The sequence below is a fragment of the Schistocerca serialis genome, chromosome 1, assembly GCF_023864345.2.
Source record: "Schistocerca serialis cubense isolate TAMUIC-IGC-003099 chromosome 1, iqSchSeri2.2, whole genome shotgun sequence".
Taxonomy (NCBI): Eukaryota; Metazoa; Arthropoda; class Insecta; order Orthoptera; family Acrididae; genus Schistocerca; species Schistocerca serialis.
Genome location: NC_064638.1, coordinates 431133665 through 431158227, shown reverse-complemented (window position 1 = coordinate 431158227; position 24563 = coordinate 431133665). Strand labels below are relative to the sequence as shown.

Sequence of the window (24563 nt, the reverse complement as noted above, 5' to 3'; positions counted from 1 at the left end):
GCACTCAATTGCCTGTGTCCAGCATGATATGCTGCTGCTTGTAATGTAGTCACTCTCATTCTTGCATCATTCAAACTGTCTGTCAATATTCACAGTAATCTAGCTACAACCATTCTCCAATCAAGTGTATTTCAGTCAGTTCTGTGTAGTTTCTAAATCACTATTTATGCCTTGCACAGTGTGCGCTGACTTGGTAGTTAATTCCCATAATATCTTAGGTGTCGTTCAGCTTATGTTGCTGTAAGTTTGATAGTTGAGTGGTACACCATTCTGCCATGGTGCTAGTAGCATCCACTACTGCTTGTATTGATCCTACTGTGTTGTTCAAGTTCCGGATGCCCTTATTGTTGGCCATACCAAATGCTGTTTTCAGCAGTTTCCCACCTGCATTTAACCACCCCTCTACTTACGTACCAGGGTTTGTAGTACTAAGCTCAACACTTGCTTGATCTGTTCTCTTAGTTTTTCATATGAAAGCTGTAACTCTTGGTATTACCCTTGCACTTCTGTCAAGCTGTCAAGACTCCTTTCTAGACTTCTGTCAAGACTCCTTCTTTCTGCACATCCTGATGCAGCTCCAAAAATGCATCCTGCAATCTACACAGCTCAATCCTCATTTTCCTTGCGTTGAAGGTCGTCTCCAGATTTGAGAGACAGGATCTGCAAGGCTATTGCTATTCTGGCTCTGGTGAGGTGTACAATCATCAGAATCACAATATTTCTCCTGGAAGCCCATGTTGGTAAGCCACCTGAGAGGAAGGAATTTTCATCACTTTCTCTCCTTTTTCCGAAAGATGAGGCTACGTGGAATGAACAACACAACTGTAACATACAATAAAAGTAACTTTCATTGGATCCTCTGACACAATTTATCAACAAAAACTGAGAGAGAAAACAGACCGACCCACTAAAACACGTTATATATAGGATAAAAATAAATTTGTAATACTTTTTGATAAACAAGACAAAAGAAAAATTGGTGTGCAACATAACCATATAAAGTAATCTAAAAATTTGGTCAAAACCCTAGTTATAAACATGGTCTAAGTGCATAAGGCATCCTTATGCACTTTGCTCATTACTGGCTGGTCCCTTTTTTACCTTTTTAGACCTAGTATCCCATACTGTAAAGGATGTGGTAAAGTGGTAATGCATCCACAGCTCCCGTAAATGACATAACATGCCCAAAGTGAACTGCAGAAGTTTTTGCAGGCATTTGTACATTAACATTGACAGGCAATGTCTTTTCCACCACTTGGTTACAGTTCATGGTATTGGGTTAAGATTTTCCTCATCTTACCCTGAGGTCTGGATGATTGACTGATCTGACCTTGTAACAATAACCAAAACGGCCTTGCTGTGCTGGTACTTCGAACGGCTGAAAGCAAGGGGAAACTACGGCCGTAATTTTTCCCGAGGGCATGCAGCTTTACCATATGATTAAATGATGATGGCGTCCTCTTGGGTAAAATATTCCGGAGGTAAAATAGTCCCCCATTCGGATCTCCGGGCGGGGACTACTCAAGAGGATGTCATTATCAGGAGAAGAAAGATTAAGGAAAGGCAAACCTACGTTTCTAGCATTTGTAGACTTAGAGAAAGCTTTTGACAATGTTGACTGGAATACTCTCTTTCAAATTCTAAAGGTGGCAGGGGTAAAATACAGGGAGCGAAAGGCTATTTACAATTTGTACAGAAACCAGATAGCAGTTATAAGAGTCGAGGGGCATGAAAGGGAAGCAGTGGTTGGGAAGGGAGTAGGACAGGGTTGTAGTCTCTCCCTGATGTTATTCAATCTGCATATTGAGCAAGCAGTAAAAGAAACAAAAGAAAAATTCAAAGTAGGTATTAAAGTCCATGGAGAAGAAATAAAAACTTTGAGGTTCGCCGATGACATTGTAATTCTGTCAGAGACAGCAAAGGACTTGGAAGAGCAGTTGAATGGAATGGACAGTGTCTTGAGAGGAGTATATAAGATGAACATCAACAAAAGCAAAACGAGGATAATGGAATGTAGTAGAACTAAGTCGGGTGATGCTGAGGGAATTAGATTAGGAAATGAGACACTTAAAGTAGTAAAGGAGTTTTGCTATTTGGGGAGCAAATTAACTGATGATGGTCGAAGTAGAGAGGATATAAAATGTAGACTGGCAATGGCAAGGAAAGCGTTTCTGAAGAAGGGAAATTTGTTAACATCGAGTATAGATTTAAGTGTCAGGAAGTCTTTTCTGAAAATATTTGTATGGAGTGTAGCCATGTATGGAAGTGAAACATGGACGATAAATAGTTTGGACAAGAAGAGAATAGAAGCTTTCGAAATGTGGTGCTACAGAAGAATGCTGAAGATTAGATGGGTAGATCACATAACTAATGAGGAAGTATTGAATAGGATTGGGGAGAAGAGAAGTTTGTGGCACAACTTGACCAGAAGAAGGGATCGGTTGGTAGGACATGTTCTGAGGCATCAGGGGATCACCAATTTAGTATTGGAGGGCAGCGTGGAGGGTAAAAATCATAGAGGGAGGCCAAGAGATGAATACACTAAGCAGATTCAGAAGGATGTAGGTTGCAGCAGGTACTGGGAGATGAAGAACCTTGCACAGGATAGAGTAGCATGGAGAGCTGCATCAAACCAGTCTCAGGACTGAAGACCACAACAACTACAACCACCCTGACGTTCATTATCAAAATCAATTGACCAACCATGTAATGAGGCAACTTCCCCACAGGTTGTCCCATCTTTTTTTGGTGCTCTAAAGCTTTTGTGCTGATGCATTTCACTTTTTGCAAAATGACTGCTTCCTTTTTGCAGCCATTTTTACAGATTCTCAATTGGTTCCAAGCTTCAGTTTTATCACTTTGAAAGGCAAAGGTGTTTTTGCCATGTATTACCTCATACGGTTGAAGGCTGGTAGCTGTGTGCACTTTGGAATTGTATGCGGAAGTGATGTACTGTTGTGATTACTATTCACATAATAGCTTAACATCTCAGAAATAGCGTGATGAACTGTTTCTCCATGCTTCCATTGGCTTGAGGGTGGAAAGGGCTTGTTCTAAGCATATGAATGTGAAACAATTGACAGAACTGTCTTCTAAAACTGTGCACAAAATTAATGCCATGATGTGTAATTAAAGTATTTGGAATGTTAAACGTGACAACCAGTTATTCACCATTGTTTGTGCTACCATACGTGCTTGCTTCTCAGAAATTGAAGTCATCACTATGAACCTTGAGGAGTAGCCTATTATGCTCAATATGTACCAACTACTCGCTGGTGTCCCATGAAATCAGGCCATGTCAGCTCGAGGGTTTTAGTGCTTGCATGCCCCAGTGCTGTGCCGAGTGGTGCTGGTGCTTTCCACCTCCCTCCCCACTTTGCTCTCGTGTAGTGGTTGTAGCTGCATTTGTGTGACAGCGACAGCACTTGCTCTTGCTTCATCTTTGGTGCATTGGAGTATCCGTTCGAAATCTTATTAAATGGGACAATGTTAATCTGTCTTGCGAGCATTCAGCATCAACAGAAAAGGTTCACATTTAGGTATGCCATTTTTAATGCTCAGTGGGAAGGTCCATATTTGTTTATGATGTCTGATGGGAAAGCACTGTTCTTAATAAGCCGTTCTACTGTAAATACCTAAGTATTGACAGTGCTCCGTCACTATGAAAATAAACAGCCCTCAACACATGAAGGGATTGTTGGACCAGACAAAAGTGAACTGATTACTAAATTAAAATCAGAATTGCCACAATCTGAAGAGGTAAGCCTAGTTTATAATGTTCATTTTGAAAGAAAAACAAAAATATACTTTTTTGTAATCATACTCATATAGAAACTTGCGCTGTTTCTCTTTATATATTGTTGTTAAACTAAAGTATGAGACTGTTTTGTGTGGTAACATTTTAAAGCTAATTATTGCTGTTGTTGTCGCACAGACATCTGAGATGAATTGCTCATCAGAAAGTGCAGATCAGGCAAGCTACATTGTTGCACTGAAAATTCCAAAAAGTGGAAGACGTTTTATGGATGGCCAATTTGCAAACAAGTGTCTGAACATACAATTTCTCAAGGAGTGCAAGAAATTGATGTGCAATTAAAGGATCAGTTGCACAATAAATGTCTAACTTTGTAGAGTACTCAGTTACCCTTGATGAGAGCACTGACAGTTGTAGCATCGCTGAACTTAAAATTTTCGTAAGGGGTGTCAAAAAAAAGATTTCACTGTTACCGAGGAACTGTTAGATGTTATTTCTTTGAAAAGTACCAGAACTGGGGAAGGTATTTTCCTGGCTGTAGAGGTGGTTTTGAACAATATGCAGTTGTTACTCGAGTGCCTGTACAGCACTGTAACTTACAGAGCCCCAGCAATATTGTCGGAAGGGGTGGGTTTTGTAGGGCTTATAAAAAAAAAAAGTGCCAATGCCGGGCTTCCCTTAATTTTGACAATCCACTGCCTTTTACATCAAGAACAGCTATGTGCAAAGGTTTTCCACAACTTTAGGCCAATCATGGATAAAGTTGCAGAAATTGTGAATTTTTATAGAAAGCAAGGCTTGAATCGTCGGAAATTTAAACGATTTTTGGAGGATCTTGAATCAGTTCACAAAGACATTCCTTTTTATTGTGCCTTACAATGGTTAAGTTGCTCGAAAGTATGCTCAGTATTTTTCAGTTTGAGATAAGAAATAGCTCTGTTCACTGATATGAAAGGTTCTCCACAGTCAGAGTTGGACGATGAGCAATGGATCACTGACGTCACTTTCATGAATGATGTCATGGGTATTTACATCATTTAAATATCTCATTTCAAGGTAAAAATTAATTAGTTGGTACTATGTGTGACCATATTGAAAGTTCAAATTGCAGCTTTTGCTTTTAAAAAGTCAGCTTCAAAGATGACATTTGGACAATTTTCCCTCCCTAAAATCCTTGAATTTAGGTTTTTATGAACTCATCATTGAGTACACAAAAGCATTTGTCATTGGGTGAAGAATTTGGAGACAGGTTTGAAGAAATAAGACAAATAAAACCGGCACTCAAAAGTTTTGATGATGCCTTTTTCGGTGCACACAGAGGATACCCATCAAGTCTTCATGTTGAGCTGATAAAACTACAGTGTGATTCAATTTTGACAGACCACGGTGTTGGTCAACAAGAATTCCTGAGGATTCATGCCCTTGTCCTGAAATGTGTTGCTATGTCTGGAACAATGTTCATTTGTGATCAATGTTTTCAGTTATGAATATTAACAAAACAAAAACAAGATCAAGTTTAATGCTTCGTTGGAAGCTATACTTCGAATTGCAACTGCCAAAAAATTGTTCCAAATATCAGAAAGTAAGTGGCTTCAAAGTGATGCCAAAGATGAAGAAAGAATGTTTTAAATTAGTGCAGAATAAGAAACACAATAAAATTATTTTTTTCTGTCTGTACGCAAAACTGGCATTAACATGGCTCACGTCTCACCAAGTGCTGCTGCAACACATTCCTCTCCTATCTCTGCCACAACAAGTGCTTTGTCTGCCTCCCTCACCTTCCCAAACCCCACCAGCACTACAGCAGAGCACAGGTGCTTTTACCGGTGCCGGCAGGCGCTCACGAAGCATCTGAGTTGGTGTGGCCTGTGTTGAATGGTCGTAAAATACACAATCCTATCATTTCGAATAGTTTTGACCTTTCTGGTAGTCTTTGTAATGGAATTGGTCAGTGACTTAAAGATCAGCCCATTGTGCATGAGGTAACACAGTTTCCAACATATTGCCCAACATCCAGCTTCCTAGTCCTCCAAACTTTTTCAACCACCCACCGTCAGTTGCCCTGGGACCGCAAGTACTTTGTTTCTAAACTTCATCCCAGAATGCTATGGGTACCACACCATGTATGCTCCACACCTTGTTGTTGTGCACAATAAGCCATCATGTGTTCTGAACTGTAGCTGTGATCTGAATACCTAACACTAATGTCATGGTTATAATAGAGGGAAACATTCCACGTAGGAAATATATATCTAAAAACAAAGATGATGTGACTTACCAAATGAAAGTGCTGGCAGGTCGACAGACACAACACTAATGTCAGCTATATGTGTTGCTCTTAGCCACTCAGCAATGTTCTTGTCCAGTTCTTGCAAAACTACAATTTTCCTGCTTAAACTATCGATGTTAATAGGCTCTCTCCCTGTTTTGTGGACCACCCTGTAACCAAATTCACTTAACCTTAGTGCCCACCTTGTTAACTTACTTGAAAGGATCTTTTAATCCTAAATCCTATCAACCACTTTGACATGGCACGATCTGTACAACTTTAAACTTTTGGCCATACAAATAACAACAGAAGTAAGAAATGCTGTAGAAAACTCTTAACATTTCTCTATCTGTAGTAGAATAATTTTGTTCTGCTTCGTTCAGTTGTCTGGAAGTATATGTTACTGGATGTTTCTTGTTATCAATACTCTTCTTGCAATCCATTGCACCACCACATTGCTCGCATCACAGGACAAAATGAATTCCTTTTCAAAGTTGGAAAGTACTAAAACTGGAGCTAACGCCAGTGTCTGTTTCAAGATATCAAATACAGGTTGACATTTGGTAGACCATTTAAACTGAGCTCCTTTCTTAAATAACTGGTTCAGAGGCTCAGCAATCTCAGCAAAATTTTTGATGATTTTTTTATGACAGTTACAAAGGCCTAAAATGATTCCAGCTGTTTAGCTGTCTGTGGTGGCAAGAACTTCCTCACTGCTGATACTAACCAGGGGTCAGTTTTTACACCTTCATGACTGATCGATCATACACCCAAGATAGTGTACTTCTGTTGCCGCAAAGTGACATTTATCAGTACCCAGTGTTAGCTGTGCTGTTCCCAGTATTTCAAACTCCTCCTCTGGTCAACAAAATTGTTCCTCCATGTCCTTCAAAAACACTGTGATTTGTCTACATAAACCACGCATTGTTTCATCCAACAATCTTTGAAAACTAGCTGGTGCATTCATGCTTCCAAACAGTGTTTGATAGTACTAGAAATGGTCTTGTTACTTCTAGTTGATGTTATCCACTTTTCAAAACCATTGCCAAGAAATATTCGCACTGACTCAAGTTTCCAGAGTTTCTGCTATGTTCAGTATGGATGCATTGTTTCCCTTGGTATCTTGTGCTGCGTGACTAGTGCCACTAGTAATGGACCATTTGGATTAAATGTGTACATGAACTGCAGTAACAAGTCTTCCATCACTTTCCTATTGTTTCCTTTTTTTATGTGATGCAGATGCATTGAGGGTTTGCTTGTGGCAAAGGTCTTCACTTGAGCTATGTGCATCACCTTCCTGTAGGAGGTCTTAATTAGTAATCATCCACCCGTTTGGCAGACTTTGTCCGGAACCATAAAACTCTGCCCCTTTCACTGAAATGTACTACACTTCTGCATATAAAGCAGGGTGACTTATCCAATTCCTCATTGCTTTCCAATGACTCTACACCCTATGTAACCTATATCATGGAGACCTCAGACTTTTTATGCCCATGAGTTCCAGACTACAACTGACACATGAGCATCTGTGTCCATCAAAAATTTATGTTCTGTACAATTTACTGTGAATAGTAAGTATCACTCCACCTCCGAATATGTTTTTGCAGTCCTTTCTTGTCTCAGACAAGGTACTCCTGTTCCTATGTAATGAATGTTTACTTGGACATTGCTTGTACCGACAATCACACACCTAATGTCTACCTTTTTACACCACACACAACATTTCAGCATTGCTTTCATGTGGCCCATATGCCCACACCTATAACACACTACCTCGGAGGAGAAAATGCTATGGTCACTCTGTCTCCAAGTAGCAATGTATATTTTTCCCTTGATATGTGGTGATACTAATTTTTCTGATGTGTGAAGATCTTAATAGCAGTAGACAAATCATTTATGTTCTCTACCCTTACTGTTCTTGACATGTCAGCAGAAATGCTGCTCACAAATACATCTGAAGCCCTCTTTTCCGCCTCATGCGTGATGACTCTGTCAGTCTCTGCATTCTGCAACTGTTCATAAGTATGTGTGTTAACCATCCTAATCTTGTCCGAGAAGGGCTCCACTGATTTGCTGTTTTTCTGCAACAGCCCACTGAGTTTCTCCATAAAAAAAACCTGTGACAGTTTAGCTTATGATAAGTGCTGGACAATTCTGTTGGCCAGCTCATCAGATGTTGCACCTTACTCATGATACACTATGTACATACTTCCATTATTTGCTAACTGTAACCTTGCCATATTTAAGGAAGTTTAATCAGCCCAGTTTAGTGGCAGCATTCACACCACTAATAAAAACACGCACATTCCAGTCATTTTTCCCCAAGAAAGGAATTGTTTAATTAGCTGTTAAGGGATTAATGGAAGCAAGTGCTATATTTAAAGAAGCTTTCATCTCCCCCCCAAATCAGATTGTGGTTGCCCATTAATGGCCTCCAATGCTGCAACTTTCGTTTGTAATGCTGGGGTGTAGTTTTCCTTCTTTCCCTGCTGTTGTTTATTTTGTAAGATTTGTTGTGGGTCTTATACCAGCACTAGCAGGAAGTTACATTCCAGGCCAGTATAACAGGGCAATATTTTGCCCACCCCAATACACAGCCAGATAAAAGTAGTATTACCTTTATCCACTCTTCTCAGAGTAGTTTTTTGGTGGTCTGGATTCTCCCGTGCCACCTCCTTGTCGATCCAACTCCGGTGAAGATTCCTGGAATGATTCCACAAGTTCTCTCTACTGCACTACTAAATAAATAGCCACACCTCTGACAAACATGGGTATATTTCGCCCAACATTTTCACTGTTACCTGTCGATCCAATTGTGGTGAAGATTCCTGGATTGCTTCTGCAAGTTCTCTCTACTGTGCTACTAAATAAATAGCCACACTTCTCACAAACAGGGGTATATTTCACCCAACATTTTCACTATTACTTTTCTCAACACAACTAACAATTGCTACGGTAATACCACTCTCTTGAGTACATTCAAACGTCCGTACATGTGTACTGTAGGACCTGAGAGAAAAACCAGAAAATCAACTACCGCTCTTCAGTTGTTCATTACGTCGTCATCGGTGTGTCGTTTACTCCATGGCTCTTGGATAGATGCACTTGCTGCACCATGGCACAAATGACTCCCAGACGACCAGTGACTGTAATACCATTTTTACTTGTCCCTTCTTGCCGGCTCGACCACTGCTCCACATTAACTGCATGCAAGAAAGGAAAACACACAGTTTCTCTTTCCCATTACATTTATCCTTATTCAATTTACTCGCAAGCATCTCTTGTCAATGGCTTTCCAGTTGTCTGTTGTGGTGTTTACAAATATCCTGAAACACTACAATGCATCATGCAGCTTCCTCTGTTTGGCTGTAGTTCTCAGCAGTGTGGCTCCCTTTAAAGGCTTCAACTATTTCATGCAAAGTTGCTGCACAGTTCTGGCATTTGTGTAACTTCCATATGGTGTTACACAGTAAACAATGGAGAAACTGTACCTCCAATGCACAGACAAGAGACAAACTACATTACTCCTTGCACTGAATCATTACCCAGTGGCATTCTGTACACTGCTGTGCCTCGTGATCAAGCCTTCTGAACTTCCTACATATACTCAACACAGCGTGAATACACAACAATTCATCTCGAGACAAATTTCTATATGGGTAAATAAAGAAATACAAAAAGAGGTCAATAAAAGACAGTCACGAGGTCAACAAAAGACATTCATTCATCGCACTGCATAGCAACAGATTGCAGAACTGTAGCAAGTGATCTCGAAGAGGAGCTAGAGAGACAACATCGGCAAATGATGCTGTAGACATACAGGTGTCATACCATACATAGTCTCTCTACTGCTGGTGGCCAATCGATAACACCAGATATAGAGCACTGGGAATGTGGCCTCTACAGTTGTCAAGATAGGATCATGCTGAATGTGGTGGTGAGATCTGTGGAACACCTGAAGATGACAGTAAGACATTATTATCAAAATAAACATTTAGTGTTATCAAAATAAACATTTATTGATCATAGGTACACAGTTGTCTTCCTTCGTGACTGCCAGCAATGCAGTTGGCAGAAGGGTGCTGGTCATGCTGGTAGGCATTGACAGCAGCATTTCTCAGTTTCTGTGGTGAGGCAGGTGCTCACTTGAGTGCTTTATGAGGTCATGGCCAGCTAGCTGTAACAAGGAGGCTGTTGCCCATGCCACCTCAGTGGCCAGCACTTTACCAGGGCATTCTCATTTACGTAGGTCGTGTGGTTGTGCATGAGGTACCTGTAGTGATGGAGTCCTACATCAAGACCTCTCTGTGAGAGACTGGACTGCGATGCTGGAGTCTGCTCATAGCTGCAAGTTCACAGGCAACAATTATTGCACTCGTCTGGAGCAGTAGTGCTTGACCAGCTTGCCAAGGATCATCAGTGAGGCCTGCAGGATCCTCGTGTTGGAAGGCACCAAAGTCTTCCCATCAGCAGAGGCCTGAATAAGGCAGCAGCAGCTTATGGTAGCAGATATAGTGTGCATTAGTATCGTAGATCATAGTCATCTCAGTAATTTATTTATTTATTTCTTGTTCCGTAGATCCAGTTAGTGAGTCAATCACAAGGATATGGAACGTGTCAAATTGTACAGGTTTCAATTTAAACTTACAATAAATACAAGGGCAATTCAATGGTAAATTGTACATATTTTAAGTAAGACATACTATAAATACAGTAACAGATACAATGTCAGCTAGATAACATAACAACCATTTAACAGAAAAAGGAGTTTCAAATAAAGGTTAAAGATAAGAGCACAAAGTTAAATCAGATATTAGGCCTACAAGAGTAAATACATGTACAGCCAATCTGTTGTTACAAAAAGTGTGCTAATGCTCAAATGCACAATAAAATCAATTGAACTACTTCTAGACACAATAAGTTTAGTGATGGTATACATTTTCTTTCAGATATTCATCCACAGTATAATAAGATTTCTCTGTCAGGTAATCTTTGAGAACTTGTTTAAATTGTGGCAGTTCTGTGTGAACACATTTGATATGTAGTGGTAGAGCATTGAACAGCTTAATGCTGGAGTAGTAAACTCCTATTTGTACCAGAGTGAGACGTTTCATTTCGAAATGTAGATTGTCTTTGTTTCTGGTGTTATAACCATGGAATTTACTGTTGTCTTGGTAGATGGAATAATTTTTGCACACAAAGGTCAGCAAGGAAAAAATATACTGTGAGGCAGTTGTTAGGATACCTATCTTCCGAAACAAATGCCTGCAAGAGTGTCTTTGATGGACCCCACGCATTATTCTGATTGCTTTTTTTTGGATGGTGAAAACTTTTTTTGCAAGTGGTTGGTTCCCCCAGAATATGATAGCATATGACATCAATGAGTGGAAGTAGCCAAAGTAGGCAACCTTAATAGTGTCAACTTCAGCCACTGAAGAAATTACCCGTAATGCAAATGTTGCCGGGCTAAGTTTTTTACATAGATGAAGAATGTGAACTGACCAATTACATTTACTGTCTATGTAAGCACCCAGGAATTTTGTATCTTCAACTTTCTGTATTGGTTGATCTCTACATTTTATGTTAATTTCATCGGGATTACTTTGTGATGTATGGAACCTCATATAATGAGTTTTATCTGCATTGAGTGAGAGACCATTTGAGGAGAACCAATTTAAGATGTCATTAAAAACAGTATTTGTAGTTTGTTCAAGATCATGATCAATCAAATCGTCAATTAGAATTGTGGTATCATCGGCAAACAGGGTAAATTTGCTGTTTGTCTCAGAACAAAGAGGAAGATCATTAATAAAGATGAGGAAAAGCAGTGGGCCCAAAACGGAGCCTTGAGGCACACCACATGTTATCGTGCCCCATTCAGACGAGGCAGGTTCTCCAGAAGAGCCATTTAGCATTACAGTCTGCTTCCGATCCTGTAGATATGATTCTAGCCACAAGCCAACAGTACCACTTAAACCATAGTATTCTGCCTTTTTCCAAAGAATTTGGTGGTTTACACAATCAAAGGCTTTCGTAAGATCACAAAAAATACCCACTGAAGACATTTTTTTGTTAATGGCTTCCAAAACTTGGTTGCTGAAAGAGAATATTGCCTGTTCAGTACAAAGATCGGCACGAAAACCAAACTGATTTTTGCTTAAGATACTGTGGAAGTTGAGATGGTCTACAATCCTTCTGTGCATGAGTTTTTCTAGAATTTTCGAGAAGGTAGTTAATACGGATATTGGGCGATAGTTTGTAACAATGCTTCTATCACCTTTTTTAAAAAGAGGAATCACTACAGCCAACTTAAGTCTGTCAGGGACAATCCCATCTTGTAGGGATGCATTGTATATATTGCATAAGACGGGACTAACAAATTTATAACAGTGTTTCAGTATTTTACTAGAAATATTGTCCACACCAGCAGAATTTTTATTTTTTAATGATCTAATTACTCTTATGACTTCGCTTACAGTAACTGGAGGTAAGGATAACTGTGGGATTCTGTTGCTAATAGCTTTCTGTAGGAGGGACAATGATTCTTCCATAGAACCATTACAGCCTGTCTTCTCTGCTGCTCTCAAAAAGTGGTTATTAAATATTTCTGCAACCAACTCAGGTTTCTTTATGATACTGTCCCCTGTTTTAATTTCTACCTGAGACATGTTCCCTGTTGTCCTGCCAGTTTCCCTCTTTATTACATTCCATATAGTTTTAATTTTATTTTCTGAGCTTTCAATTTCTGATTTTATGCACATACTTTTAGATTTATTTATAACCTTCTTGAGAATGCTACAGTAAAGTTTGTAGTGTTGTCATTTCTTTGGATCATTACAAGTCCTGAGAGAACTGTATAACATCCTCTTTGTTCTACAAGATGTTATTATCCCTGTAGTGATCCAAGACTTCTTGGCATTGCCTATATGACTATTTCTAACTACTTTTTTGGGAAAGATGGACTCAAATACAGACATGAATTCATTTAAAAATGAATTGTACTTTTTGTTTACATCTGTTTCCCTATAAACTGGGGTCCAATCTACCTCTTTTAAGGCTATCATTGAATTTTTTAAGGCCCTGTTCATTTATTATCCTAAAAGATTTCCAAGAATCCTCGGAACTGTTGCACACACTGATGTAATTGAGCCTAAGCAATTGACCACCATGATCAGGAAGGCCAAGGATTGGATGCACAGTGATCTCATTGCATTTAGACTTATCTATAAATATATTATCAATCAGACTTTTACTGTTAACAGTAACCCTAGTTGGAAAATCTACTATTGCGATCAGATTATAAGACTCCATTAAATGTACTAAATCAGCTTTACTATTGCTCTCATTTAGGAAATCAACATTAAAGTCACCAGTAATTATCAAGTCCTTGGACTTTGAGTACAGTATGGATAATAAAGAATCTAAGTGCTTAAGAAATACATTCAAATTCCCTGAGCGAGATCTACACAGTGCTAACACTACAGCCGTGAAGTCATTTACAGTAATCTCAACACCACATACTTCAGTTTGTTGTTCTATACAATGGCTCTTTAAATCTAATGCATTGTAAGATATGTTGTTTTTTACATAAATTACCACTCCACCTTTTTCCATGATGGTTCTAGAGTAATGCGCTGCCTGACAGTAACCACTTAGCTGTAACCTTTCATATCTTTCACATGATGTTCACTAAAACATAATTCATCAGTATCTTTTATTTCTTGTGGTTCCTCTAACAGAACAGTAATGTCATTTACTTTATTACCAAGACCTCCCACATTTTGGTGAAAAATCGTCATTTCTTTGGAATTAGAGACAACTGTAAACTTTTGCCTAAAAAATTATCTGTAGCTACAGACACAGTACGTTCATTACTAACAATTTCCTGAAACATTTGAGTTTGAAGCCGAGTCTGACTTGATGGCTGGAGCCATTTAAGTGCGATTGGTTCCAACTTTGGGGTACATTTGTGGACTTCTTCCAATATTTTTGTTTTTAAGAGGGTACCTAATGCTTTTTTTCCTGATCTGTTCAGGTGCATACTGTGTCTTGTAAATAATTCTCATCCAAAACTGCTTATATCTACAACACAAGTATTTTTAAAATGCTTACACAACTTTGCTAACTTAGAGTTCGTTTGTGAGATAGCCTCATTTACACCGGACTGTGGAATTAAGTCATGTCTCTCTGGAATGTTCAGAACAAATACCTTAGACTGATGAAGTGCCAATATTTTCTTCCTGAGCGACTGTATGACATCATTCCCTTCATTGCAGGCAACGTTGTTTGAGCCACCTATTAAGATCACACACTCGTTTTTTACTTTTTCAGGATCACACTCCGCTACAACTTCTTGAAGTTTAGCACCTGGCTTCACAATTCCACAAACATCGGCAGCATTAAAACTGCTTTTCACTATATCAGCCATGCCTCTACCATGACTATCAGCGAAAATGTGAAAATGATTTGTTGATGTTTCTCTCACAGCAGACTGGATCACACCACTGCCACTTTCATTGCTGTTAACTGAACGTTGTGGCTTTTGAAGATCAAACCTAACCTTTTTCCGATAGTTTATCGGTACACTCTTCTTACGATGGTTTTCACTTTCTGTGAGACTATTACTAGAACAAAGTACATCAAAATTGTTTACATTCTCGAACCTCGAAACATTTGCTGTAGACGAAGTTTTAGTGCCGATTGTTTTACGCTTGTTGTGTACTACCTTCCATTCTGATGATTTATCAGCGTCATTTTGCACCAATGTAGCCATGTTCTGGCGAAAGTTTATGTCCTTCTGTCTGTCTTGAAGCAATGGATCCATGTTTCGCTTCGACTTCAGTTCCATATTTTCGGACTTCAGGCTGTCGATTTCTATTCTTAGACTGCTGATTACACATTGTAAACTAGCAATACGCTCATTATACTTTAATAATTCACTTTTGCACCTTACACACGAATTTTTAACGGCTTCACTGTAACTTATTTTTGGAGTAAAATCGCGGATATCTACACACGCCGCCATCTTGAATAACATTCGAACTGTGTATGGAGAGTCACCAGTGCTGCATTAGTACTAGTTAACTGCAATACTGAACTACAACAGAGAACTAAGCTGTGGTAGTCAAGATATATGTATTTTTTGGGCTACACCAATGACATTATCTTTCTATAGGGATGTGACTGAACATGCCCTACTTTCCTGAGTTCATCAGCGCACTCCATCACTTCAGGATGTTGCAACTTCATCTTTTAAATGCTCTTTCCTGCTGTGTCAGTAACTGAGTAGTTAATCTTGCATTTGATCAGAGCTTTCTTGTGACATTTTGTACAGTCACCATTATGTTGATATCCGTTTGTTGCCAAGATCTCATTTTGTTACATTGCTTGCTTGAGTACTGAGCCCATTGAAGGTGTTGGAATAGTTTCCATGTTTGTTGTTACGTTTCAATCTTGCTGATATTCCATCTGCCTATTGACCATTTATACTCTGCCTCTAGTGTTGCCATAGAAGAACTTACACAGTTTTTTAATATCCATCCATAATATTATTCTGGGGCCAACAACACTCTCGCTATTGTGTATGGTGTCTGTTCTTACAGACATGTCTTAAATAACAGACGCCACATATTTATGATTCCTTGACCATTTCTATATATGATGGAAGAGGGGGGGGGGGGGGGGGGGGGGGTGCACTACAGAAGTATAGAGTGCGACAAATTGGGAATTTAGATTGAGCAGGAAACATGTTCAGATGGCTGAAGTAGTTGAGATAACTGTTCATGTAAAATGGGAAATCCAGGTTCGAGTCCCAGTCTGACACAGATTTCCACTTGTAGCCATTGAATCACACTACAAGAAAGCAAAAGAATGCACCACAAAGGAATTACCCAAATGGGACAGAAATCGGTAGATGTCATTTACATGTAAGACAAACAAATGATTACAATTTCAGAAAAATAGCATGATTTATTGAAGAGAAAGGGTGTCACAAACTGAGCAAATTATTAACACGTTGGTCCACCTCTGACCCTTATGAAAGGTGTTATTTTTCTTAGCATTGGTTGATAGAGATGTTAGATGTCTTCCTAAGAGATATTGTGCCGAATTTTGTCCTATATGTGCGTCAGATTGTCAAAATTGTGAGCTGGTTGTAGGACCTTGCCCATAATACTCCAAATGTTTTCAGTTAGGGAGAGATCTGGTGACCTTGCTGGCCAAGGTGCCATTGTGCTATAAGGGTACTGCGAATGACAACGAAAGGGGTCCTGTTATGAAAAGAAATGCCAGCCCGAACCTGGTTGTTGGGCCATATGGCGGGCGACAGTATCCCACTGCTTTCCAGAATGTTTCAAGACACGTCTTCAGCCTGGAATCTCATTGACTAGAGTAGAATTGTCTTCAGTGATTCGTCTCATTTCAGATTGAGGTATGATGATGAGTGGTACACTGATGATATTCTACACACCATCTTGTTGCCTTTCATGGCAAGCCATCCTGTCCTTACATTTCAGCAGGACAATGCCTGCCCACACACAGTACAAATTATTACCGCTTGCTTTCGTTCTTGCTAAACCCTGCCTTGAATGTGTGGAGCATTATGAGCAGGGCCTGCCAACCAGTTCGGGATTTTGATGATCTACTGCACCAATTGGACAGAATTTGGCAGGACATCCCTCAGGAGAACATTCAACAAATCTATCAATCAATGCTGAGCCGAATAACTGCTTGTACAAGGACTAGAGGTGGACCATAGTTATTGACTTGTTCACTCCCTGAAGCTGTTTCTCTTGAATAAATCATCCAATTTTATCTTAAATTGTAATCATTTGTTTGTCCCTACATGTACATCATGTCTACCGATTTCCATTACATTCAGATAATTCCTTCATGATGTGTCTTTTTTGTCTTAGAGTATAATGTCCTTGTCACATATGTCAGAGATTGTATTTCAGTGCCATCATGCGGCTGATGTCACTAATCCTTCTTCATCACATATATAAACCACTGTAGAATGACACATATAATAATAATAATAATAATAATAATAATATCTATATGCCTTGACAGCATTTCATGACACATCTTCAGTGTGGCTGCATCCTAGGTCTGACTTCTTGCAGGAATCACGTTAACTGCTATGAGCAGTGGTGATGGTGGACAGGGCAGCACTATGGAAGGAGTGTGTGATAAGTTGGGAATTTGGGTCAGATGGAAAATTTATTTGGATAGTCAGAGCAGTTAAGATGACCACTTACGTAAAGTAGGAAATCCTGGTTCGATCCCTGGTCTGGCACTAATTTTCACTTTACAACATCAAATTTTAGATTTCAGTGACCTCATGCGGCTGACATTAGTAATTCTTTTTCATCAAATGTGCTCTCACTTTATGATAACATTTACTGCCTTGCACTTGTGAGCAATTTCAAGATATTGTTCTCAAACTTCGTTTTTAGCGTATTTTCGTAATGCTTGTTGCATTTCAGGTGAGCTTTTTATAAATTCTGAACTTTTTTTATCAAGTAGAATTTTATAGTCCACATAATATTGCAAAATATACCAACAGGATAATTTTGTAAATTTTATTCTGTCAAGGTTTCATTCATGACAACATATATGACTTTACAGTAGCCAAACTGAGAGGCAGCAAGCAAGTTGGGCACATAAAAGTGAGTTTTTATAGTATGTCATTTTCTCAAAATTTTTGAAGAGTCAGAAAGATTAAACTGGACTTAAAATTAAAGACAAGTTGTTAATCTTGGGTGTTTTTTTTTGGTAGATAGTTGTTATTACAGCATATTTATTTCTGTCACAAAATGTATCTTGAGTCGTTGACTGTTTCTAAACATTGTTCAAGTGTGGTCCACTCATGTCGTCATAACAGTTTAATACTATGCTAGAAACTCTTGTAATAGGCAGAAAAAAAATAGTTTTTAATTAGCTAATGATATTTTAAATCTTGCTAGGGCTTTCACTCTTGGAACTAATGTTGTTGTCAGTGTACACTGTTTGTCAGAGTAAATTACTGATCATGTTAACCTCACTGCCTTCTTCTAGTTCATTGGCTTGAAGTCTTGTTTTGATGACCTCAACATGTTGGTCATAGACTCTCTTTATTTTCCTACTCTGGTATTAGAAGCCAATATATTTTATATATAACATTTGTTATCCTTTTATGAATGATCCAAAATGAGTGTGTTCTTTCAGGTACAGTTTTGTGTAATTTGCAGTGTTTCACCATGGTATTAGCTTTTCTTAGTTGTAACCATGCAGAAGCATTGAGATATGTATCAAGAAGCTACATGTGATTTGTTTGAGTGTTAAATAGTTGTTGATCATGCTGATTGAGAATGAAACTATGACTGATGTATCAATTTAACAATTATACCCTCTTTCATCATGACAATGGTGATGTGTCAGGGCATGGAACGCCTGAGCCTCACCTGTGCATTTTGATATGAATTAACAGAGGTGGTGGTGTCTATCTTAGTAGCAAGGACCCGGTCCTTGATGGTATGGCTGCTCACCAGTTGTTGTCCAGCATTGGATTGGTGAGTGGTTTACTGCACCAAGCAAGGCCCATCTGTTCACTGTTGCAGTCTGTGACAATTGGCAGTGACCTATGTCTTCACTTGTGTATGCCTATTGCAGTTGACTTTTTTAATAACAGTTTTCTCCACATCAAGAAACTTATCATACTTTCTTAACATAATTGTATGTGAGTAACCCTGTGCCTTGGTAACCTTGACCATGGAATGTCCCATGTGTCAGGCATGCATGATCTGACCTTAATTAAATTTGCTGATAACATGAATGAAAAATTACTGTCCTTTATACCAGTAGGATATATATCAGGATTTTGCTTAAATTGAGAGTAGTTATGCGTAGCATCATAGAGGAAAGCAAGAAGACAATTATATCTAAATTGCTTTACAAACTTAGCCATTGGCTTAATCTTCTGAGGAAATACTGTCAGAAGATGATGGCGCTGTCGCCGGAGCCTTTTGCCAGCCACTGCATGATGATAGTGGGGATGCCACCACCTCATTACCCTCTTCTTCATCACTTTCCGACGAAAGCGAAAGACATGCCTCTGTGCTCGTGTTGAGGGCCTCATCATCATCCGCCTCAACCTCAACAGGTCCCACAGGCTTACAATGTATTGTATGGCAGTCAGCATGTACAACTTTCAATCTAGAAATCAATGCCTCATCACCAATTTTGAACTCATTGGAAACAAAAATTATATTTGCCCTGGTGACAGAAGCACACCATTGTAATTGCAAATATACTGAATTCAAACAATGGAAAATCCAGGATGGATTGTTATACTAAAATTAAAGTTTTACAACTACAAACTTGAATCCGCAGTGTCTAAATAATTAATTTACTGAGTTCTGATTTTATTACCACTTTGATAATGAAACAATCTTTGAAGCCCCAAATATTGAGCCACCATTAACATATTGTGGTATATCATTCCATACCATTTATATTAGTCAGTATATAAAAATAGTACAAAGAATGTATTAAATGTCTGTTGCAGACAGTTTGTGATCCACACATATTTGTTCTTGTATTTTATGTGGGATTGCATACCTATATGAAAAGATTTAATAACAACAATGTTATGAAAAGTATAGATCGCTATTCACTATATAGAGAGTCTGGCCAGTGGTCATGTTTGTGTTGAGTTGTGCATGTCTGGATCTGTGTGTGTTTTCTATGTTAGAAGGAGGCCTGTCTGCAGTTCAACATCTCTCCTATATGGTGTGTAGCAATCTTCACATTTCATAATATTGTCATTGAAAAGATGTAAAATATTATCCGCATTGGATTGCTTTGCTCTTTATGTTAAACAATTCTCTGTTTTTTTTCCTTTCTTTCCAGGATCTGCTAACACAAAAGGATCTTCCAGAGTCAGATTTGTTGTTAGAAATGTCTGCTCGTATAGATGCTGAAAAACAGTTAAAACTTGCTCAAGATTCTGTTTACAAGCTTGAAGGAGCTCTTGAGACAGAAATTAACCCTTTAGAGTTGCGCACAAAAATTTTGCCTGATGTGAAAAAGTTGCGACGTAAGTCAAAATGTTATCTGAATTTCTCTCCTTCTAACTCTAAACTTGTGTTATTCCATGATCATATTGTTTCGTAATGATATGAATGGCATATATTTTTTCCCCTGTGACTTATGTTACTATTAAAATAAAAAAATTAAATTCTTAAATATGTACTGGATGAACCATAACTACAGTTTCCACTTTACAGTATTTTGCAACTGTCATGTGCAGTTGTTATTGAACTATTATAAAGAGTTGCTCTTTTAGACACAAATATTTAAAATTAAAAGACAAAATTTTATTTGGCTTGTATTAATTGTGGCAGGTGGAGACTATATAATATGCAGAATTGGATAAACAGTAGAAACTAACACATAATACTATGTTGGATTGCTTTGGACATATAGAACAGCTCAATTCCTCCTAGAGATTGATGTAAATTATATACAACAGTATAAGGAAAAGGTAGATAGCAACTTACCATAAGGTGACACATTATTAAGTTGCAGACAGGCACAATTAAAAGACACTTACACATTAGCTATCGGCCAAAGCCTTCATCACAAAAAGAAAGACAAACAGAAACACACATCATGCATTAACACAAGCAAGCACACCTTGTGCACACATAACTGCCAACTCTGGCAGTTCAGACCAGAATGTGATTTTTTTGTGTGTGTGTGTGTGTGTGTGTGTGTGTGTGTGTGTGTGTGTGTGTGTGTGTGTGTGTGTATTAAATACACAGGATTATCTGAAATGATTTTTATAAATGTCCAGTGTAATGTTATGTTCTTTGACTTACAAAAGGCATTCAGTACAATTTTTCACTGTTGTTTAGCAAAGACAATACAAATGTACTGAGTATTGAGCCAGATTTGTGACTGGATTGAGGACTTCCTTGCAGACAGAAACCAACATCTCATACTTAACGATTGACAGGTGGAAGGATAATTGTGAGAAGTGTTACAAGTCTGTTGCTGTTTACAATTTCTGTTAAATAACTGGTGCCTAATGTCAGATTTATAGGAAGGTTGCAATGCCAGAAGACTAGTAAAATGCAGAAAGACCTGTAGAGGACCAACGGATAATGCAGAGACAGGGAGCTGACCCTGAATGTACATAAATGTAATATACTGTGTGCAAATAGGTGGAGAGATACACTACTGTTCAATTACACTACAACAGTATTGTAAAATGTGTAGGAGTAACCGTCCAGAGTGAACTGGACTGAAATGACCCAATGAAACAAATAGTACAAAAGGAGATGCCAGACTGAAATTCATTGGTAGAATCTTAAAGAAATGTGATTTATCCATGAAATAACCGATTAACAAAACACTCACTTGACCGATTATTGAATACTGTTCACCTGTTGGTGACTCTTACCAGGTTGAATTATTAGAAGAGATAGAGAAGATAGAGACGATTCAATGAAGACTTCTCCAAATGTTGGCATACCATCAATAAAAATAAACTACGTGGTGGAAGGGTACCTCTGACAGAGAGGTAGATATAGACTTACACCATGGCTGCTGTGGATCTTTCACAAGTCAGAAAACAAATTGGTAAGAATTCCTCAAAATTCAAAAATAAACATTAAAAAAATCATCAGAACAGAAAAATGTAAATTCAAGCACACAATGCTGATTGCAATTGATGGAGACTTCATAAAAAATTATTACCAGAAACTACTGCAATAAATTTAAAGAACAGCTCCATAATTATCAAGCCCACAAGTTTATTCACAATAAAGTTTATGCTTCAGGCATGCACATGGAACACTAGGAAAAAAAAAAAAGTGTGATCTTACAGCAGGCTATTTTCAAAACTTACTGAATTGTGGAAGTCCCATTTACCAATTCACTTTTGAGGCATCTACCACTAGCTGGACTGATCACCTCTCACTTTCAAATAAATGAGACAAATAATGCACAACTTGAGGTACACTAAGACACAAGGAAAAGACTGAATAATTGCAGAAATGTTGAGAGTAGGTGTCTGCGTACTGATTCAGAAATGTTACAGGACATCTGGTGTAGTGAGAAAATCGCTTTAGAATGGAAGTGCCAGTTAATTCACTCACTTCATACAAAAGAGAAAGAGTCAGATATAAACAATTATACTACTGGCCATTAAAATTGCTACACCAAGAAGAAATGCAGATGATGAACGGGTATTCAGTGGACAAACCTATTATACTAGAACTGACATGTGATTACATTTTCATGCAATTTGGGCACATAGATCCTGAGAAATCAGTACCCAGAACAACCACCTCTGGCCGTAATAACGGCCTCGATACGCCTGGGCATCGAGTCAAACAGAGCTTGGATGGCGTATACACATACAGCTGCCCATTCAGCTTCAACACGATACCACAGTTCATCAAGAGTAGTGACTGGCATATTGTGACGAGCCAGTTGTTCAGCCACCATTGAGCAGACGTTTTCAGTTGGTGAGAGATCTGCAGAATGTGCTGGCCAGGACAGCAGTCGAACATTTTCTGTATCCAGAAAGGCCCGTACAGGACCTGCAACATGTGATTGTGCATTATCCTGCTGAAATGTAGGGTTTCGCAGGGATCGAATGAAGGGTAGAGCCACGGGTCGTAACACATCTGAAATGTAACGTTTACTGTTCAAAGTGCCATCAATGTGAACAAGAGGTGACCGAGACGTGTAACCAATGGCACCCCATAGCATCACGCCGGGTGATACGCCAGTATGGCGATGACGAATACACGCTTCCAGTGTGCGTTCACCGCGATGTCGCCAAATACGGATGTGACCATCATGATGCTGTGAACAGAACCTGGATTCATCTGAAAAAATGACGTTTTGCCATTCATGCACCCAGGTTTGTCATTGAGTACATCATCTCGTCGAACTGTTCATGCAGATGGTTGTTGTCTTGCAAACGTCCCCATCTGTTGACTCAGGGATAGAGATGTGGCTGCACGATCCGTTACAGCCATGCGGATAAGATGCCTGTCATCTCGACTGCAAGTGATATGAGGCCGTTGAGATCCAGCACGGCGTTCCGTATTACCCTCCTGAACCCACCGATTCCATATTCTGCTAACAGTCATTGGATCTCGACCAACGCGAGCAGCTGTGTCGCGATACGATAAACCACAATCACGATAGGCTACAATCCGACCTTTATCAAAGTCGGAAACTCCTTACACGAGGCATCACAACAACATTTCACCAGGCAACGCTGGTCAACTTCTGTTTGTGTATGAGAAATTGGTTGGAAACTTTCCTCATGTCAGCACATTTTAGGTGTCACCGCCGGTGCCAACCTTGTGTGAATGCTCTGAAAAGCTAATAATTTGCATATCACAGCATCTTCTTCCTGTCAGTTAAATTTCGCATCTGTAACACGTCATCTTCATGGTGTAGCAATTTTAATGGCCAGTAGTGTACAAAGACTTTCTCTTACTTTCAGTTAGCTATAAAGTCCTCTCAAAAGCCTTACTTAATCAATTAGAAAAACAGACTTCATAATTGGGCAATATCATTCACAAAACAAATTCGAAACCTAAAAATAATCATCCAAATTCACAAAACTAAACAGACAGTGGTCATTTTTGTTGATTTCAAAAAATCATATGATTCTGTAGACAGACTGCCAGACAAACACTGTTTAATGTGCTAGAAACATTTCAAGGTAGAAAGAGGTCAAACAAAAACTGACCAACACAGCAACAATAGTTTAATTTTTTGTATAACTTTTGAACCATTTGAAATCAAAATGGGCCAAACAAGAGGATGGATTTTTGCCATTATCTTTACGGTTAAGTTAAGTTAAGTTCAGGAAATGAAATGGCTAAATGAAACTTGAGATTTAAATATTGACAGACATTCCCAAAATAAAACTGACCTTCACTGCATTTGTTGATGACATTGCAGTTATCTCCAATAATAGTCCAAAAGCCATACAGTGTGTAAAGAAACTCAATAAAATAGTAGCAAAAATGAGATTCCAAATTTCGTACAAGGAGATGCATTGTATGGAAGGGACTGGATCAAGATTCAACAATCAATCTTTAATCAACAAATTCACCAAAATCTGTTAAGTACACAAGTTCAGGTGCCTAGGAGATATTATTGAACAAGAGGGGGCTAACAAAGCTGACAAAGAAATAATTGTAAAACAGATACAACAAAAAAAATTTATCACGAAAAGAAAAAATTACAGCATTATAGCACAGTTGTTCCAACAAAAGCTGTTTGTGCACTGGATCCATGGCAGTTGGTAGCAGATCACAAATAAAATTTATTGAAAAACAAGATAAGAAAAATCTCAGAAAAATTTTAGAAAAAAAAATGCAAAAATGGAATTTGGGCGAAAAAAAAAAAAAATCACAAGACATCTATCAAGTTACAGATAGAAGCACAAGTATCATCAAGATAGAATGAAATTTAGAAACCTTAAAGGAACACAGTGGATGAATGAAGAGGTACTGAGAGGAAAAG

General features: G+C 38.6%; 1 protein-coding gene across 3 annotated transcripts in view; it reads left to right on the top strand.

Moving 5' to 3' along the window:
• LOC126472401 (pleckstrin homology domain-containing family D member 1-like) overlaps positions 1–24563 on the top strand; it is a 185571-nt gene that overhangs the window by 138508 nt on the left and 22500 nt on the right. For all 3 annotated transcript variants that reach the window (XR_007586406.1, XM_050099935.1, XM_050099934.1), the window contains exon 9: positions 19914–20100. Coding sequence is in view for 2 of the 3 variants with exons in the window: in XM_050099935.1 (XP_049955892.1) it covers positions 19914–20100 (187 nt within the window). In the remaining variant the exon portion in view is untranslated. The remainder of the gene's footprint in view (positions 1–19913; positions 20101–24563) is intronic.